At 37.2% G+C, this 21,631-nt stretch overlaps 1 protein-coding gene and 1 pseudogene across 1 annotated transcript in view; both read left to right on the forward strand.

Moving 5' to 3' along the window:
• The window catches only part of PHIP (PHIP subunit of CUL4-Ring ligase complex), a 106,725-nt gene extending 100,332 nt beyond the window's left edge, over positions 1-6,393 (forward strand). The window contains exon 40 of the mRNA XM_085056463.1: positions 151-6,393. Within this exon, the coding sequence (XP_084912589.1) occupies positions 151-845 (695 nt within the window). The 3' untranslated portion in view covers positions 846-6,393. The remainder of the gene's footprint in view (positions 1-150) is intronic.
• A 6,893-nt stretch (positions 6,394-13,286) lies between these two features.
• Positions 13,287-21,630, forward strand: LOC146440097 (uncharacterized; annotated as a pseudogene).
• The last annotated feature ends 1 nt before the right edge of the window (position 21,631 follows it).

The raw sequence follows: 21,631 nt of genomic DNA on the forward strand, positions 1-21,631 counted from the left end.
GGGCTTCTTAGATTTTGACAGATTGTCAATCACTGTGAATCCATTCAGTTATTTTAGCTAAAGGTTTATTAAGGGAGTGTGAAAGTGAATGTAAATGCAAATCTGTGACATGAGGTGTACTTACAGCATTTCTGTACCATTTCTTTACAGCAGAATGCAAGAATAATGCTCTGGCATCTGGAAGCATTCAGGTAAATGGACATGGAGGACAGCCTTTGAAACCTACAGTTAAAAGAGGTCCTGGACGGAAACCGAAGGTCGAGACTACTAGTGAGACTACTACTGCTACTACTACTACTACTACTACTACTACTACTACTACGAGCTGTGAAGTGGTGGTGCACAAGAAGAGAGGCAGGAAACCAAAAAAGGTACAAATTGTTGAACAGCAAAAGGTTGCAGAGCAGAATACAATCCAGACTGCAAGGGATATACCAGAGGAAGCCTCTGTTTCTACCGCATGCAATTCTCTTTCTGAAAATAATGTGAAGGAAGACTTGTTACAAAAAAAAGGCCGTGGGGGTAGAAAGCCAAAAAGGAAGATAAAGAGCCGCCAGCCAGGCTCAGACCTCTTAGTTCCTGCAAATGTTAAAATACAAACAAGAAGCAGGAGGAAAAAGACACATGAGCCTATGGAGGAGAGTTCTGAAGAGCTTAAAGATTCTGAACCTCACATGAGAACTAGAAACCAGGGTAGGAGGACAGCCTTTTACAATGAAGATGACTCTGAGGAAGAGCAAAGGCAGCTATTGTTTGAAGACACCTCCTTAACTTTTGGAACTTCAAGCAGAGGCAGAGTCCGAAAGTTGACTGAAAAAGCAAAAGCTAATTTAATTGGTTGGTAATTTTTACCAAGGGTTTTACTTCAGAATGCTATGAAGCAGGTACAGTTAAGGAACAGCAGAACAGACTTCTGCATCCCTGCTGCTATTATGGATTAGAAGAGTATGTTCCAATTTGGGGAGAAAAATTTAGCAAAACGATAAACTGAAAGAACATTCTTTGAAAGAAATATATATTTTAAACTTTTGCTATTTATTGCCCTCCAAATAGGTTATACATTTCAACAGTCATTTTGTTCACAGTGGAGAATAATTGAAGCAATTTCTGACTGACGTACAGAATTCAGAACTACTCTGTTCAAGTAGTATGTAATGTCTCTACACAATTGAAAAGAGGTAATAGAACTTCTAATTGCCACAAATTAAAAACAGAATCTATTTTTGACCAAGCAAGGTACACTTTGATTGTAAAGTCAAGTCGCCTAGGAAGGCAGACTTTGGCAAAAAGTGGCAGTAAATTCACTTGCATTTCTATTAAATAATACAATAGCAAACTTTGCTAATCTGAAAATGTTTAATTTCAGTTGTGATGGAACGTTCAGCTGCAAAAGAAGCCTAGCACAGGCCATTGTTTATCCAAGTTCTGCCAAACATAGCAAAAATGTAATAACAAATATATATATCCACATTGGAAAAAGTTTGACTAATGTCTAATTTTTCAGACCTTGATTCTTGTATCAATCACTAAATCTCTGTTTATTGTGCCAAAGACTGAGAATCAGTGCAGTGGAAAACCTTTTTTTCTTTTTGAGTGTCAGTACAGCATACCATTTGCAGTGATAAAAGCTGTGTCTTGTTTTAAATAGTAAGTTGTTAACATTGTTCTGAAATGTATTCTTTTTGGTACTTCTGGTAGAAAATAATGCACTGGTGGGGTCCTTTGACAGAGATGTTTTAGTCTAAATGTATAATTGGTTAAAGGATTCAAGGAAATTACAGGACAGGTATGGAATTATGATGTTTACTTTCTGATCCAGATTGATTGTTGTTTCTACAACTTTAGACATGCTTAAGAGGCTGAAATGACCTACAAAAAATAGTGTATGTGTATATATTAATATATACATAAACACATACATCTAAAATATTACCCAGGTATAAATTTTTTTCAGGATTTTTTAGATAGCACTAGAATTGAAAATTTTAAAATGTCATACTTTATAGTTTAATTTTAAGGGGAAGATTGGTTATTTTCAATTATTAGGGTTAAAAGGCCAAATCACTTTTTATGCAATCATGTTTTATACAGTGGTCTCATTGCACATTGTGTTTTTCTGCACTTTTTATGGTATATCATGCTGACATTTGTCAATATACACCCTAAAGAAAAATTCCATTTAATGATTGTGCCTTGTATTCTATTATTTCTTGCATCCTTACTAAAATTAAGTTGTCTATTGTAAATGATAACTATATGACTTAGGGGAATGTATTGTTAAATGTACTGCTCTGAAAAAGAAAAGCAGTTATTTATTTGTTTATGGTACATTTAGTTATTTTATACCTTTACAAACAAACCTTAATACCATTTCCTATCACTTAAAAAAATGTTGTCCAGTTTCAAGGGAAAAAATACATAAGTAGTCGTATTTACTGAGATCTGGTATGGTACAAAAATGTAACCAAAATTTTCTGGTTATACTTTTTTTTTGTTTTTACACATCATCTGTAATGTCTGGAAAGGAGGACATGCAGAATTAAGACGTTAAATTTGCACAGATTCTGTATGTGTATTTGAGGCCTGATTCTTCACTCTTTATTTTCTTACAAAAATAAAGCTTACAAGTTTGAACAAAGAATATTGATATTTGCCACCAAGAGGAATAGAAAAATGCTACTGTGGATAGCAAATTAGTATCCACTATACCTAGTTTTAGGTAGTTCATTTTGCTCCAAAAAATGGCTAAGATACTTTCCAGATCCTCTTTGAATTGTTATGGATTTGAATTGGGGGGGCAGGGATTAGTTTGTATTTCATTTGTTGGCATATTTATTTTTTCTAACAAGTATTTCTTTATCATCCAATTAAAGTGGATTCACTGAATATGTGGTAAGATAACAAGCTATGTCTGTACAGTTGCAATACAGCTTCTCAATTCAAAACTAATTGATTCTACTTGTTAATTTTGTCAAATCTCACTGATGAAGGCAATCATTTGAAAATGTGTAATTTCCTGATGTTATCTGCATTGTAATATATAAAATAGATTATATCTAAAATTCATCTTCTGTATTTACTCTGTTTGTAATAATGTTTTATATGGCATGTTTATGTATATATTTATATATCAAAAATACCTTGTATGTAAGTTTTGGAGACTGAAGTAATCTGCATTCCCTTGACAGTAGGTACAAGATTGTACATCTTAATTTTACAAGGATAGAAGGCCTTACCTGCAGAACATGGGTACTGCTTCCCACCCAGTATTATCGGTGACTTTAGCCAGTAAGTTTTTAATTCTTATTAGACACATTAATGTCTTTCCTTTTAAAATAAACTCTGGATAATTTGGGTCAAATTTTTTATACAAGCAACACTAGAAATTTATTAGAAATTAATACCAGATTTATTTAAAATTTATATTTTTTAAAATTTAATTTCACTAGGTTGCAAATTTTATTTATGAGACTTTAGTCACCATCAGACTGTATTTTGGTTGGGGAAAATTTTATTATTTGAGGTGGTTGTGAGATGCTGTATCAACACAGAAAAAGAGCTTTTGATTACAGAGTCTTAGGTTTTTAAATGTGAGCAATAAACTGTTGGTCAGTGTTCTGAAATAATTTAAGAACTATAGTTATATGCATGTTTTATAATGCCATCTCAAGTACCTAACAACTGGTTCAGAAAATGAAGTATCAAAACTTCATGTGCTTGTTTTACATTTGCATTGTAAATAACATAGCTTTGTAGTCACAAACATGCAAATGATCTGGCAGTAATAACTCAGTTTTATTCATTAAATTTGTTTATATTTGACATGGATGTGAGGATACTGTTCTGGTATTTCTATGCTGTACTGGGAAACGTTAAAATTGGTATTTGCTGCTGAGTGGTATCTTGATAACAGTGTGTTCTTTAACTACCAATGAGGAAATACTTCTGCTTCTGTCATAAGTGTGCTCTAAATGTTTAACAGGAATCACTGTACCTGTGCCTACATACTCAACAACTCTTTAGCCACTTTGTTTCTGTTGTTAGTATGTTCTCTGGGAACTGAACTGAGTTTTTACCACTGTAGTGTTCATTATTATTGTCAATATTGAGCTAGAGCTCTTTGTCACTCGGCAATGATCAGTGATACAACTTCACAGAGAAATGTCTTCCTCCAGTGATTAGACTGCTGTGATAAAGATTTAGAGATGTTTATTTGTACAGTGTCTGGTTTGTTCCTGTGATCAGTTTGTTGATAGACTTGTAAGGCTGAGTTGGCTGAGTTAAATATTACTATGGCTTAATATTTGTAAAATTACAAATTGATAAAGGACCCTGATGCAGCACATAGGATATATTAATATTGATTAAAAAATAAATTGTAGTGTAGAGACAGCTTATTCACTGTATTGCTGTACAAATATTTTTAAGTACCAATTCTGTGCCAGAGGCTTTTGTCTTACCAAAAAAAAGGACTACATGCAACACAAAAAATAGTCTGTCCATTCAGTAACTTCGAGCTTGTTACAATATTTACACCACGTTTTAAAATATCTTGCTCACATTTGTTGGATCGAGGACTACAGGTAAATGCTGTAGTGTGTAATTTGAATTTAGGCACATGTTAAATAGTTGACTGGTTCTATAAAAGCAATAGGCTTAACTGGATGGGACCCTTTCACCCTGTATTTATAGTAGGTTGGAGGTTAGAGGTTTTTAAGCTCACTTTATCAACATTCACATTTTATTTGTAGCATGTGAATCTTGCTGAGGTAATTTTAACATCACTGGTCAATCAAGGTATAGCCATACCACAATATTTACATTGTGTCCTGAGTCCTTACCTTATTCTAAAATAGTGTACTTTGTCCACAGTAGATTGTCAAAGGTTTTTCTCTTTGTTTTTTTAAACAGAGGGTTTTAAAATAATTATAACACTGCTATAGTGCTGTGATAGAAAAGGTAGAGGGTTTTAAAACCTCACCTAGAAACCGCAAAAGCTCATTTTCTGTTTACTACCTAAATGAAGACAAATGAACTGTGTAAAATGAGTATATATTTTCTTTTATCCCTGAAGTTCTTGTAACAGATTGGTTTCCAAGGGGACTTAGATATTCAACTGATAAAAGGGCTGTTAGTTTTCTGCTGTAAATTACTGTATATAAATGTTTGTTTGTATGCAGAGGAAAGTGTATTGCATTTCATAAAACTGGCCAAGGCTTGACAATGTGTTTCAAATAACAAATCTGGCATCAACATCTTACGTAGCTTCCTGTTTTTGAATCATGAGTACAGCTTGCTCACTTTCTATGATGTCTGGGGAAAAAACAGCAGGTAGCTTTTAAACCAGAGCTAACCTCCAGGTGCCCTTGTGTTTCCGCTGATTTTAATGCAGGAATTCGCCATGCCATTTTTGCAGTGTGTTAGAGGAGGAAACATGCCAGAAAGCCAGATTAAAAGACATCTTAAATTGCAGAAAAAGGTGATTAGCTGCTTCCCCCTCACCCCCTGCTTTTCCCAAGGTTCTAACAGCCTCAAGGCACTCTAGAGAGAAACCTTATATGCTGCAATAAAATAAGGGTGAATAAATTTAGCTTTTAGGAGGTATGTAGTGAGACAAGTAGTAATTTGGATCCTTTTTAATGCAGATAAACACATCAGGAAATTCACTTCAAATAATGCAAACAATACATTCTAGGGAGGGAAAGTAGTACTATGCTATGAATTTCTACACTGAAAGAACAAAGAATGAGGTCATACAAATTGGAAGTAGAAAGAAACGGAAGTATTCTATCCTATCATCTACTGTGTGATGTACATGTACTATTTTGTGCTTACAACTGGTTGGTTTGCTAATGCACTGAGACCATACAGAAGTTACATTTTTGGACCATACTAAAACTGCGGAAGTGTGGTGGACAACTGGATAATGATCATGTGTGAATTAAATTCTGTCATAATGTTTCAATATGTATAGAATGGAGCTCAACTTAAAATAAATTACCTAGAAAGGTTAATTTTAAAACTGACAGATTTTCAGATTAAAAATTACACTTATTTTGAACAGAATTATGTAAAACACAAATCTGTTGTATGTAATGAGTAACAGTTTTGAAAACTATAATTCTTTAGCTTTATCAAGGCTTTTTTGCTTCCAGAAATCTAGATTATCATGTTATAACCTGAAGTATCTCACCAGGATAACAGTGCCCTTTCTTTTTGTACATATGGATTGGAAATTTCTTTACTGTTATGTGGACACTTTCTATGTTAGTTTTGATGCATAATACTTTGAATCCTTTTATACAAACTAGAATGTATGTGTAAGAATTACTGTCACTGCAATGTAGTAACTACAAACTTATTTTTAAATAAATAGAAAACATGTTTTTCTAAGCTGTCCAACAGTGTTTGTTTCTATCTAGTAATTTACTGTGCTATGGGACAATTGGTTGTGTGCTTTTCAAAACTCCCTAAATTCACTCCTTTTGTTCCTTGTGGAATACAGTATAGCTGTATTGGGTAGTGTGGCCTAGTGGGTAAGTGGGAACAAACAAAATTGGAACTGGAGTGCTCTCTGATAGAGATCAGCATTTGCTGTTTTGTAGGGGTTTTCACTTAACCCCGCAGTTCAGGAGGCAATATACAGGCAGTAGCATCTGGCATTGGAGACACCATGTTGCCAGTCCTCTTAGCTCACGTTCGCATGTGCACCAGAGTACCCATAGCCTCCAATCCTCCAGGAAGCCTCCCTGTTCAGGGGGCAACTGTTCCAGAGCTACGTCCAATCTACAGAAATCTTCCCGACAGCTCTAGAAGAAGCTAAAAACACCTAAGCAGACAGAATCCCCTGCCTGCCTATACAGTACTGGTCTGAGTGGGTAAGGCAAGGAAAAGTCGACACAGGATGTGTTTTCACAAAGCTGTAGCATTAGTGCATTTGTATCTACATTTTTCTACTCAATAGATAAAAAAATGTGGATTCTGTTTAATTTAATGTGTTATTTGCTTTATCAGATGATCTTTTCCTCCTTACGTTCCTTATCTGAAAACACAAGGAAGTGAGGGAAGAAGCCCACACCTCAGAGATGCAGGTATGTGTGCTTCTGGGTGACAGGAATGTGGAACGGTCACAGTGGAGTGAAGTGAGTTCCCTGTGGCTTTCCAGACTCCAGATGAAGTCTGGCAAAAGCAAGGTTTGTTTTAGCAACTGAGGAAAAATCTCTGTCCCAAGCATCTGTGTGAGTTTTGCTCATTGGCGTGTTCTGCTTGGAGAAAATTATTTTAGAATACTGGAAACATCACACACTTCCTTCGGTTGTGCTGTTATGTCCTGGTAGTTCTATTGAATGTGCATTTCCAGTATTACAGCACAATAATAATAGTGGTGTACTCATCCAAGAGTAAGCCACTCCAGGTCCAGGGTTTTAGTTTTGTTACTGAGAATAATCTTAAGCAGATAATAACTTGGTTTTTAAAAGATAGAAAAAAAAAAATTTCTGTATAACTCTGTACAGAATTGTTAAAATACAATTGTATCCCAGTTCCCATTTCTGTGACAGGTATCTCTTTGAAACCTACTGTGGTTATTTTACTTTGTGCAGAATTCAAGATTTTGCTTAGGATTAACAGATGCTGTGAAATGTTGGTACCTGACTGCTGTTGGAGCATGTGCTGGTTCTAACACCAGCACGAAATTAAACTCCAAACAAGCCATGCCCCTTCCCCTGCCCCTTCCAGTAAGGGAGGGACAAAAAGGAGAGGCTATGGGTTGAGATAACAACTTACTGAAAACACAAAATGATGGAATAGGACACAGACAGTTAGAATACAAAATGAGAAGATGTTTTACCCACAGAAAGGAATTCACCACCAGGAACATGAACAAGGTGGTGGATGTTCCCCTTAGCTCGTATCAGTGTGGTTTCCCCAGGTAAAGGCTATAGGATGATCATTCCCACATGCTGCCCACTTGGTAGTCAGGAAACAAAGGCAATGGTGGGGGAGCTCCCATGGCTAACATTTCCCAGCCCAAAATAATGGACAACATTGACAGACAAACATCCCTGGAAGCTGGGTCATCTGAGTAGAGGTCATGCTGCTGCTCTGCCAAGCTCAGTTCTGGGCAGGTGTCTCTGCTGCTTCTTCCAGTGCTCCTCTGTGCCAGGGCAGGGGAGAATGGTCCCAGCTGGGATGCTGACTTTGTGCTGCCCCTGGTCACTGTCCCTGCAGCACCATGCCTGGAGCCATGCCGCAGCCTCTCCTCAGCACTGTGTCCCACAGAAGTGTCCTAGGACAGAGTCTGCAGATCCTTTGCTGACACCCTCCCGCTAGAGAGGCACAAGTGGCCAACTTCCAGTAAGGGTGCTGAGCTTTTCCTGCCGAATCCATGGCCTGGAGATGCTGTGTGTGGTACAGAATAACATCTTGGTTACACCCACACTGCTAAACTCCGCCCCTCTCTCTGTAACCAGGACAGATCATAATGCTCATTAAATGAAGGAAATTGTGTGATCATGGAAGCTGGCTATTTTGTTTTCAAAATGAAAAGTTTTTGTGCCAAAGCCTGTGTTCTTTCCTGCTCTAGTAATCAATATGAGCTTTGCAAAAAATGCTTGTCACTTTTTCCAAAGACAAATGAGCAAAATGTAATGGCTTTAAAAATTAATCAATGTTGCTATTTGAAGCAAATGTGAAAATAAAGCAAGTGCCAGCAAGCAACATACAATGTGACTGGAATTTTAATACCATAAAATTAAGTTACTGCACAACAAATTATAAAGCAAAATATAATATTTGTGGTTTTACTACTGTTAACAGGGAACTCAAACCCAAAATGTCTGGTTGTTTTTCTAGCTCAGAGAAATACTGTGCTAAGAAATCTTTGCAACAGGCTTAATTTACTGTTTTACAGGAGTGTAGTGAGAATTTTTGAATCTTCTCTTGTTCTTTGAAATCTGTGTGAGCACTGAAGGGAGGACAGGGTAGAGAATTTGGGAATTATGTTCCTAGTCTGGTAACAGCCATACAAGTTTTATTCATGCTTTTTCTTGTCTCTGAAACATGAATGTTTTACCTGAACTTGGTCTGTTGGCCTTTCATTTTACTTTAGCTTGTAGGTACATAAATTAAAAAAAAAAAAAAATAAAGAAGGAAGCAAGAGCAGAGGCAGGTAACCAACTCATTCAGCACCAAATTTCTGCAGAGGCCTATTCCTGGAGGTACTGACTTCAAACAGTGTTAGCATTCAAGAGCCAGGCAGCTTCAGATGTTAATTTATGTTTTGTCTCAGATCTCTGAATTTGACTTTGAACAAGGATATTCAAAATAATAAAGACTGTAACTTAAAATGAAAACCTAGTTAGAATATTATTAAAATATTAGAAAGACTTAATGTATTTGTATTTTGTAGCAGAGAAATCTAGTGGTGGTTTTTTTTTTTTTTAATTTGAGCACCTCATTCAGAAGGTGATGTAAGCTTCCATGAACTGCTAAGAAATTAAATACAGCTGTCAAAAACATGAAATGAACAAACAAAAAAGGAGCTACTTAGAAGTCTTTAATTAGTGATTTCCTCTCAATACACTGCCTATTTTTACCCAGCTAGAATCTCAACATGAGGAGCTGGGTGTATGTGCAGTCTGTACTGTTGTTGTCCTTCATTGACACCAGTTAATCTGCATGCACAAGTACATGGGAAAAGATTAAATATCTAGAACTCAAAACCTTTATGCTGTTTAATGCTTTTAAAGTGTTTGAGGTTTTAAAATGTATGTTAATGCTAAATTCTTCTGACTGATAAAGTTAAACTGGAAATCAGTGGTTAAGTTATTTAGAAAAAAATATTAGAAAATTCACTTAAGTGTTGTCTTAAGAAAGGGCAGATCATCTGGAATTGTCTTATGATCAGGGTTGTTCATTTTTTCTTGCATGCTAATTTATGAAGTTGTAATTTTCCTCTGTCTTTGTCCTCTGTGCACCTCTGAGTCATGACAGAGCACACAGAGCTGGTTTCTTTCTGGCTCTTGCACTGAAAGCCTCGGCTCAAGCACATGGGGAGTAACCTATTTTGTAAAAGCAGCATCTTCGTCTTGCAATTTGATTACTTTGTATTAAGAAGGTGTGTTAATGTTTGGGTAGTAATAAGTTGCTTGAGTCACACTTTAAAACCTTCAGCCTCCCTGAGGTAGGATCAGGTGTTTAGGTGTTTCCTGAGGTTTTGCTCAAGGGAGCTGGTAGGTCCTACTATTTACTGCAGCCTGGGCTGGCATGATGCAAACACAGCCACAATGGCCCCAAAGAGTGTGTTCTTGGGGTGTGCTGTGTGAGGCAAATAGGTTGCTCTGAGCAACCTGATCTAGGTCCAGCTGTCCCTGCTTATTTGGGGGGGGGGGTTGGACTAGGTGACCTTGAAAAGGTCCCTTCCAACTCAAATATCTATGATTCAAAAACTGTTTTTCTAATGTAAAATTTGTGTTTCTAGTCTAGGCTAGTATTCATGTGAGTTTTCAACGGGGCATTCCTGCCATGTTGCACGGGTTTAAATCCATCAACAAAAATCCATCCTAGGCCTGCCCACTTACTTCCTGCATGTTCACTAGGTACGACTTGGTAATATTTTTGGGGTTTTTCACAGTCTTGCCCTTCAGACAGCTGTGCTTAGTAAGTGAGAAGTGATGTCTAGAACATATCCTTTCTCTTGGTAAGGCTCGACATTTGCTACTGCCGAATTTCTCTTGTCTGTAATGTTCCCATTGCTCTAATCTCTTGATCATTTGCAGTGAGTCTCTCTCCTGTTTGCTCCCACTCTGATTCCAGGTGCTCTCTGAAGTACCGACAGCGCAGTGAGGCACGACTGAGGCTGGGTTACAGCTTTGTGTTAGGACAGCTTTTGCATAAACTTCACACCAGAGAACTATCTCCAAACTTCTATTCATAGCAGGTTCAAGCCACTTGTTGACCTTTACAAAAAAGAGATACCTAGGTAAGGAAGTTGAAAATGTTATTTTCTTTAAGTTACCCTGCAGAAATAAATTAGAACCTTTTATTTCTTTATTTTAATCTCTTTAAAACTGTCGGGGTGTAAAGTCTATGTGGGTGTTTGTTGCATTAAAAAATCCTGATCCCGTCTGCCGTGAGAGGGAAAGACGGGAGAAGGGGACAACCTCTCCACAGGGCTGAGAGCCTGGCTGTCAAAGCCGTGGGGCTTAAAGGGCAGAGCATCAGGTCAGCACACAAGCATAGCCTAGAAGTCTGCGTGGAGTACCTGTCCTGCCCCTGCTGCAGTCCTAGGAGGTAAGGAAAGGCTAAAAAAAAAGAGATGAAAATTCTGCCCCAAAACAAGAAAACAAGTAAATGGCATGGAATGACCGGAAGTGCAGGGAAATGGATCAGAGCTTGCTGAATTGATCCTCACTGAAATCACAAGATTTCGTTTCCTTTCATGGACTGAAATCCTTCATTTCATGAAAGGAAATGAAATCCTGAATTCAGAGAACTGTAACAAACACTCAGGACAGGAGATATGATCAAATAAAATGCGAGTGAAACAAAACCGAAAAATTTGGAATACAATGCACTGGATTGGGATGAAATGAGGGGTAGTGAAAAGGACCGAAAGTTGCCCAAATTCTACGGAATGAATTTTTGAAATCAGAAAAGCAAGTGAAAAGGCAAGATGGGAGAAGAAAGTGAGGAAAGGCATGGGATTATATGTTGTATTTTATTCCTTGCCAAAGGTGTTTGATTTTTGAGCATTTGATTTTGAAGTTTTTGCCAGTAAGCTTTAGTGTGACTTTCACCTCTTGACTATATTTCTGGGGATTTCTCCTTTGCACTAAGAGAGAGCAATAGAACCCTGAGTTAAACCCCTGGATCTAGGGATCCAGGGGGCTTACCAGGTGCCACCATTGCCAACTGCAGGCCTTTTAATCTGTGCCATTTATGGTGATGAGCACCTCTTGGCCCTGTGACAAGATGCTGTTAGGGGTTAGGGTTCGGGTTGAGAGATCTAAAGAGCCTCAAGCTCAGGATACACTGGTGCTAGAAAGGGTTTGCCAAGACAATCACAGCAAGGCATCACATTGCTGCTCCCACATCTTTCTGATCTGGACCTCCAGTACAACTACTGATACTGTCTAAAACTGGGAGATGTTTTTCTTTTCTGGTAGCTCTATAGCAAATGATGCAGAAATGACAAATACAGTTTGTGGTAAGGCTTCACCACACACTAAGATGTTTTCATATTCCTTGCAATATTCTCTGAGCCTCCTTTGGCATTGTTTTGTGATCTTGAGTACTTTTGCATGGCAGTTTTCATAAATCCATGTGCATGCGTGCTGTGTTTATTACAGTAACCCAAATTATTTTGTAAATTACATAAATTAGGATAGCAGGATCTAGAAGCAACTCAGACACAACTGAAGTGTACTGCTTGCGCTTGTAGGCTGAGTATTTCACTCCAGGAGAGAGAGTAGGAGCTGCAACAGCTGCTCCTGGAGAACAGAGAGTGGGTGTGGGTGGATGTTGCAGTAAACCTGAGCAGTCTGAGCACACCTGTGTAAAAGACACAAGTCTCAAATTTCAGCAAGTCTTAGTTCTGATTTGAAAAAGCCTCACAGATGTAAAGACAGTAAATGTGCTCCTCAGGTGAAGGTGAACATCTTAATTCGGGAAGGAGGAAAAAGTCTTGTGGAATGAATGGTGAAGTCAACTCCTTTTTCAATCTAGTGATGGGACTGTGGCACATGTTATCAACTTGGTATGATGCCTTCAACCTGAAAGAAAAATCCCTTAGTTCTGTCAGATGTGCAATTATCACAAAATCTAAACAGATTAAGGCCATCATTCTGGTTATGTCAGACATGTTTAAAACACTGAATTAGATGACAAATCAGCACAACGAATTTTGTTCATGAATGGCAGCGAATTGGACAACCATAAAACATCCTGGTTCCTTTTTTTTTCCCCTCTCAGTTTACAGATTAAAAAGATGCCCGTATAACTCTTAAAAGCAGGTTTTTGTGTTGTGAATCTGTCTACTTTAGTCTTCTATTAGTTTTTATAAGTACTATCAAATTTAATGCACTTAAATTGATTTAAATTAAGTGTGCTCTGGCTGTAACTGAAATGCCTGAGTACAAATTGTAGATTATGTTGTGAACCAACAAAGCACCCTGAAGGAAACTTTTAAGTACTACACCTAGCAAAGCTCACAGCTACGTATTTTGTCTCTTTTTAAAATTTTTCTCTTCCTCTTTTCAGAATAGGGAGCAGTGAAATGTCTTTGACGAAGCTTCCTGTTGGAATGCCTCACATCAATGCAGCTGCACTTCTGCAGATTTCCATGCTGCTCTGTGCTTTTCCTGCACAGTGTTTCCTATCTCAGTGGTATGGAATGGACTCTGCTGAATGCATCCTAATAACAGAAGGGTTGTAAGGCTTACCTTCCCTACTGCATTTATTTGTATGAGAGTTCTCTTTCTCATCCCCCATGACATTTTGTCCTAGAAAGCTTGAGTGTGGGTGGGACACAATGGATATTCCTATACAAATCCACCATTTAAATCATGTCTTGGGCATTTTATGGCTGAATATGACCGTATTTTGTTGCTTAAAGATGTCTTTCAAAATTCAAATACCAGTCCTTTTTTTCTTCACATAAAAATCTTTATTAATCTCATTTTTTTTTTGGGACATTCCAATATACATTACTAAGGGTTATGTCCCTCTCAAAAGGTGAAAATTAAGCATTTGATGAGTAATATTATTCCTAATTTTCCATCATATTTTGATACTTACTGATAAAAAATATTTTCTTGCATAGTATGACTCAGCACAAGCTTTTAACCAACAAAATTAATTCACAGTAAATTACTTAAGGCAGTGACAATGATAGAGTTAAGTAAGGAGTGCCATTTTGTGTACGAATTAAGAAGCTGTGTATTGACAGAATCCCATGCATCTATCTCCAAATAAAATGTGCAGAATACTACATCAGATGCAAATTTTTGATAGTGGTATTGCCTGGCAAGCGCTGGTCTCTTGAAAATGAACCATGTAGAGACTCAGTTGTAACACTGTGGCCTTTGCAGTGCACTGGCTGTGTAGTTCATCTGTGGAACTCCAATACATGAAGCAGTAAGAGCAAAAGACTGGCCTGATGAAAAGAGAAGTAAACTTGGCTTTATGCATAAAGACCCAGAGTGAAATAATTTTCAGGCCTCATGCCATGAGTCAACTACTTACTATTTAGATTTATGCAAAAACTTGAAGGCTTTTTTTAATAGTCTCCTGATTATGTACATCATTTTTTAAATATCTCATGCTCACTATTCTCAAATAACAGTTGAAGCTGCAGAATCTGAATGTAGTTTAACAATTCCTATGGTCTGAATATAGGAAGAAAGCAATCTTGTAATGAAAAATAGTATTTTCCAAAATTTACATATGGTTTCCTGGTACAAGTGATGATTGAAAGAATATTCATTTGCAGTCTTGATATTACTCTGGAGGAGAACTTGTTCCTGGTCACTGACCCTTTTTTCCTCTTTGCTGCACAAGTGAAACCTGAAGGTTTAAATATTAAACATTTGTATAAGAATACTAGAGAAGGTCTTAAAAACAACGTAGTTATAATTTTTACTTCTAAATGATAATTGCCTCTTGGAGCACCTCAACAAGATCTTACCTGAGTCTGGCTGCGCGGGCAGATCGTTTCAAGCTGTGGCTCTCATAGGCAAGGTAGGGTGTTGTCTGCACTGAACAGATTTCAGACATGGTCTGCTCTTAGCAGGAAGGTGTGTTGTGAGGGAAATAAGTGACAAAGAGGAAATATCTCTCATTTGCTTGTTGAGACTGACTTGGAACTTTCTACCAGTTTTAAGCAAGCCTTGTGCCTATGTTCTACACTAACATCAAAACTGAAACTCCATGTGAAACTAAAGGTAACTCATGGCAGTAATTCTGTACATATGATCTTCTAAATTTGTCTGTCTCAAGTTAATGACTGTAAGCAGCTACATGTTTGTAGGATCAGATGCTAAAGCATTGGATGGATTTCTTTTGCTCTATATGATAGTTCAAGAAAATCTGAATTAGGAAACACATATGAAAAATCTGTGGGCTAGGAAGAAGAATTTTGATTATTGGCCATTTGACAATGATTAGTCTAGAAAAAGTAAAATTACATCCATATATATATATATATACACAATTTTAATTTAAGAAGACTGTTCAGGGGCTCCTTTGAAGGGCTTATTTGTGAGATGTAATTCTTGTCCAGTAGAAACACTTCAAAGGTTTTACCTTGTCCAGGCCTTTAAGGTCCTTTTTTCTTGACTTAAGTTTTATTCCCAGCATAACCTAAAATGGTATATGAATGGAAACAGAAACTGTGCTCTTCTTAGGTTTACCATAAATTGCTTTGCAACTTTGTGGAAAGCTCCATGCATATCTAAAGATAAAGCCTGCAAAGATCAAATGATCCATTGATTATTTGTATATAGTTGGAGCTCCTTGTCTCTTCTGAATGTCTTCTAAAGAATTGGTTATCCTAAAAATAATGTAATTTGAGACCTTCCATATTAGCTGCTGTTTTTAACAATGCAATCAGACAAGTTAAGATTTTTCCCATTCCTCTTTCAGTTAAGAGGTATTTGTCAGCCGTAAGTCTTCCTACACATTTGAGCTAAATCAGAACTTTTTAAAAAGGCATTGTTTGCAGAGGAACCTGCTCTCACTTTCTTCCAGGCAGGGTGAAAGGAGTAAGACTGAAAGACACCATCAAAGACGAAGGCGACCAGGACAACCTGTGGTTCTTTGGAACCAATGGTTTGCTGGCTAGTATGGATGGAGAATGTTACCCAAATATGTCTGTTCATAGACTGCTGCTGTTACACTGCCAGCAGAAGGAATATTTGAAAGCATAACTGAAAGCATACATTTCAGCTTCCTCATTGTTTCCTTATACTTTCTATTTTTTACAATAGCAATGAAAAACACCAGCCATTTCCCTTTTCTAAACATGTCTGTCCCCTACTCCCCACCCTTTAAATTAAGTCTAGTGCAGAAGGAAATACTACACCTACTGCAGCCTTAGGCTGGGACTCATCAGCAGACACCTTGTCCATACCATTGTAAACCAATTTTTAAAGACTTTCTAAAAGACACTGAATAATCACAGTTAGAGTGCAGAATAGTGTTCACTCACCTCTATAAAATTACCGGGTTTGCTCTGATATAAAAATTCTAATGCAACTGAAGAGTAACATATTCAAAGAAATTTGATTCATGCTCCTTTTTTCCTGTTGAAACAAATTTCTTTTTCTTGTGTATTCCTTGTTTTTAATGTAAAACTCATGTGGGCTTCAAATTGTAGAGAAGTTTGTATCAAAAGCTTTGCAGTATCCCACTTAGGATAATTAACCTTCTGATTATTACTAAAACTCAGCTTCTAAAGAACTTGTTTATATGTTGGGTTATTAATTTTACATTTTAGTAATTCGTACTATGAAGAAAACAAAACTAAAAGTGGTCACAATGAAGGAAAACCCCATTATTATTTTGCAGATATTGAAGTTTTTGCAATCCTTTTGTATTTTACTCATTATGTTGCCTATAAGGCGTCTGTAGTGGAGGCCTATACTTAATTAGTATAGGCCTTTTAACTTTCTATACTTAATTTGTAAATGGTAGAGTTTTTGTTCTTTTTTCATCTCTCTAAACATGATGTTTAATCCAAGGCCTCTTCCCTGTGTTGTGTAATAGTATCACTATGATGTAACTGTGTATCTCTTTTATTGAATAGTATTTTGTATTGACCTATGAAACGGTGGTACAGCTTTCACTTGATTCAAATGAACTGATTTAGATCAATTTCATAAAAGGAAAAATAAACAGTTGACCACTTTGTTCTTGGAAAAAAGTTCCCTGCAATCAGACTGAATAGAAGAATTCTGTGACTTAAACTGAAAAAAACAGTCCCAATCAGTTACCACAAGTAAGAACTGTAAGATACTGTATGTAAGGCTTAGGTAATTGTCAATGCATACATATGTTAATGCTTTCTAAAATTCTCTTAAGATCCCTATGTAATATCAGAAGCATACAAATAGAAAAGTGCCTTCCTTAGTGGATGAAATTCTTTTGACAAATATAGTAATTAATATTCTGGGTGAAAAAACAAAGCACCTGCTCTTCTTTACTTCACCTCTTAATCTAATAGTCAGTCCTATTCACGTGGAAGTCAGAAGAATTTCTGTTAAAATGTTTAATATAACTGATAAAACTTTTATCCTTGCTAAATCTCTTTCTTTGATAAATTAGAACCAACTCATGTTCACAGCCCAAAGCCTGAATATATTAAGTTCTGTGTGGGACAGGTAATAATTCACAAAAGATTTGGCTATTCAGGAGTCAGTCGGACGGGATGTAAAAGCTACCACTCCAGAAGAACAGCCCAGATATCCTCCAGTGAAACAGGTCTGAATGCATTAAATTCTTGCTTTATTAATATATACACAGAATAACTCAGGTTAAAAACCCCTTAGAAACATTGTCACAGACCAACTTCTTAGTGGGAAATACTCGAGTCCTCTATCACCTGTGCAGCTGAGTGGTACCTTTGTTGTTTCTGCTCTGTGGTGCCAGTACAGCTTGACTAGCTAAGCTTCTCTGGTCAGGGCTGTAGTGGACATATTTCAAATTAAAATTACTCACTTTTTATACACAGTGCTGTATCTAAAGTAGCAGTGTCAACCTATTATGTCTGAATGGATTTCTCTTGCTGTGTTAGTAATATTGAGAAGCTGTTAAGTCTTTTAGCTGGTTATCCATAATTGATGGCATCTTCACTGCACCTAAGAAATGCAAGCAATCCTCTGTGTTTAATCAGTTTTCAGCAAGAAAGCAATGTTTTTGAGGATGTGGTTACTTGGAGTGTAAATCTATTTAAAAACACATTTTTATTAGAATCTTAAAGCCTTTGAATTTCTCTAGCTTAAATCCTTGTATTTGAAAATCAGATGCTAAATCTTTGTCGACAGTGCTAATCTGGTAATGCAGTGCTGCATACTCTGTATGCCACTGACATGCTGCTTAAGTGGCAGGAAGACACTAATCATTAAGTCAAAGAGGACTGAAAATGAGGAAAACATGAAAATCTTTGCCTATAGCAGAAAATTCCTGTTCAGCTGGGAACTGACATTTGGTACCATTTTGTGCATTTGGTTCCTTCCCTGATGTAATTGTATCCAACTGTCGCTCACATTTGGTTTCTAAAACACCTGCATCCTTGCTTTCTTTTCCCCTCTTGGTAGTGTTGTCACCCGCTGAACCCCCAAGACCCAGTAGACATGGATTCTTTTTATGTACCTTACATTGCTCTGCTGTTCCAGTGGCCTTGTGTTCATCTTTATTGTTTTAATTTCAAGAGCAATGACAAGTGGTTTAAGTGTCTTTTGTTGGTTTTGGGGTTTTAAATGCCTTTGCATATCATGTTACAAACACCAGCTATGCAAAATGCCTTCTGACCTTTAGGCAGCAACTACTAAGCTTGGTCCTTGCAAATCCCTTGGAATATCAGCCAGGTTTTCAGCCCAACTTTTCCTTGCCTTCCTCTGACTTCCAGATTTTTACTAAATTGCTAAGCACTGCCTCTTTCACTGACTACTTAATAAACTCCATCTGTATCCGTCCATCACTTTTTTATGTTTAGATTGTGTGTTATTTTGGGCAGGAATGTTTAGGGATAGCAGTGAACATGGTGACACCCTGGCCCAGGACTTGTTTTCACAGGCACTTTTTTTGTTGGAAGATGCATATACATAGACACAGAAGCTGCCATAGCTCTCTGCAGAATTGGGATCATGGTTGCTGGAGGTGGTATTATATTCTGGATGTGTCTCTTCCTCTCTGGAGTTCAGTTGCCACTTGTGAAGGAAGAAGGGTGGTAACAAATGGCCATGGGGCCTAGGTACAAAAAGCAGGGATATTGTAAGTCTTGTTTCCTGCAAGGTCTGTGGGGAAAAAAATTAAACTCTTGACTCTTAAAAAATGTTTCAGATATGCCAAGACTTAGTGTGTTGCAGTTCTGATTGCTTTATATTTACTTCTCCAAACTGAATTGGTAAAATCATAAAAATGAATGGGCTGTGTATATATATTGAGTGGATTTAGGTTCTGTAAGTCTACTGAAAGTTAACAGATTGTAATATGTAATCTTTAGTCATCATCTCTCTTTGAGGCTATTTATTTTCTTTCTGTTTTTACAGGATCTAAAATATACTCGTCACTATCAAATTCTAATTAACAAAGCAAATGGATTTGGCAAATCTACAGCTTATGTTCCTGAGGAAGAGATAATAATTGTTATGGGATTAGAGGTAGTATTTATTTTTTAATCAGTTGCAACTTGATTATTATCTTGCATGTTTAAAAGCTGGCTGACTTTTGGCTTAATAGATACTAGCTAGGCTGCAAAATTAGTGAGAACTAATAGAGAAAGCAAATAAATTACTGCTGTACTTTCAAGCATGGGTTTTTGGGAGCTGAAAAATGACCAAACTCAGAAAATACCCACTTTGAAGTATCCCAACTGCTGAGGTTTGTAAGTGTTTTAGCAACTTGATTTCCATTATGCATAGGCTGTTGCAAAGACTTCTGCTACAGGATTTCTGGGGATCTAGCAAAGTATGTTGGTTTCTCAATTCTACTCTGAAAAATCTGCATTTCAAACAGCTTCTGCTCAGCTGCTGCCCAGACTGAAAAATGTCTTCTTTCTTAACTGCAAAACTCTTTGGGAGCCAAAAATTCTGTTTTGTGTATCAGAGCTGAAGTAGCTTTTTGTTCCCAGTGTATGCAAGGCACAGCCGATTTTTAAACTAGTCTGAGACTCTAATCCAGAAAACAGCCTTCAGGCATGCATGCCACATACAAGTGGCTTTTTGCAAGGAACCCCTATGATGTTGGGGATGGCTTCTTTCAAATTGTGGACAGTGGCAGCACCTGTATTCAAAATAACAGCAAGTAGGTGAACCGTTCATGGAACAGGAGATGCTTGGTCTAGTCAAACAGAGGAGATTCAAACTGGTATCCTATCCTCTGCCTTTTGGGAAAACCTCCCAAAGGAATTGTATAAGTCAGACTGGCCTGAAGACTCTCCATGCTCTCTCAAAACTGTGCCACTGCACATAAAGGACACCACTTTACCACAGTGTGACACCCCTTTTACTTGGAAGTTTTAGTTCAGTCCACTCTGTTTTAACCACCAGTTGTAATATAAAATATGCCAAAATATCTGAACTTAGGAGCAGAAACTGTGCTGTCCCAGATGAGCATCATAAATATTTAAAACTGGATTCTGCTCACTCTGTGTCTAAAAAAGGCAACTTTTACTTATGTCAGCTACCTTCAGTTTCCTTTATATTCCATGGGGAAAAACAGATACTTCCTCTTAAATATTTACCTTGTGGAATTACCTTTCAAGGTATCAAATTGCTTTATTCATCTGTGTGGCAGGTTAATTCTCCACACAGATTATTAGAGAAACTGATGGTAACAAGCTCACAAAACCAGGTATTTCAAAGCTGTCTAGCTGAGATTAATAACAGATGCAGAGTCATGTCTATACCTCAAGTTCAAAAGGTCTGTAGATTGCCCTCACTCAGCCTTTTGTACAGCCTAGTAGGCACAGTAATTTCTTGAAGAGTTGAGTGATCAGAAAATGTTTAGGCTTGTCATGACTTTCCCAGCTGACAGTTCTCAGCTGTTCACTGTGGGCTTTCTGCATCAAGACAAGGCTTGGATTGCCCTTGGTGGGTTTGCAGCTTCATGTTGGACCTAAGGCCATCACTTGGGTCTGTCTTTGCCGTTTCACCACCACTTCTTCATTGTTCCTGCTGCCTTATTAGGTTAGGTAACTGATCCAGCTAAAACAAATACCAAATAGCTCCAACAGCAACACAAGTGGGAACTACTTCAGTAAGAGGCACTGCTGATTTTAAACACTGATGCTGGTGTAAAGCTAGCTCATAACATCTCATGTAGTAACTTCAATTATTTGTTTAAGTATCAGTCTGTACTTATTGCCAATTCTGATGCTGCTTCAATTTGAAATATTTTTTTCTCAGGTGTATCACCCTGATATGGAAACCTACTTCAGTGGGTATGATAGATCAAAATATATTATGCAGCCATGGTTGAAAAGACTCTGCCCTCATGACTGAGTACTTCAGTGTCTATACATGTAATGTATGTCCAGACAACAGATGTCCTTTTTAAACTTGAGCAAACAGACACCAGGATAAAATGTCTATTTTTTCCTATGATGAACCAAAACATTCTTAAGCAGGTTTTATGCTGAACACTCTATTTTATTAGAAGTGAACACACTGTATGTTCAGTTCGCCGTGACTCAGCATGGCCATCAATTTCCTTCCAGTTTTGGGAGGAAAGGTGTAAATGTAGTCCAGTTTCAGCCAGGAATACCAAAGGTTTGGCACATCAAATATCTTGCTGTTTGGGGAAGGGGCCAGGGAATAAAAGCAATTGTGAATTGTACTTTCAGAATTAACTTTAACCTTAATTTTAGGGGATAGACTTACCATAAGAATGAAGTAAAAAAAAAAAAAAAAAC

This window comes from Lichenostomus cassidix, chromosome 3 (genome assembly GCF_008360975.1).
Source record: "Lichenostomus cassidix isolate B80296 chromosome 3, HeHo_3.0, whole genome shotgun sequence".
In the NCBI taxonomy this organism is placed as follows: domain Eukaryota; kingdom Metazoa; phylum Chordata; class Aves; order Passeriformes; family Meliphagidae; genus Lichenostomus; species Lichenostomus cassidix.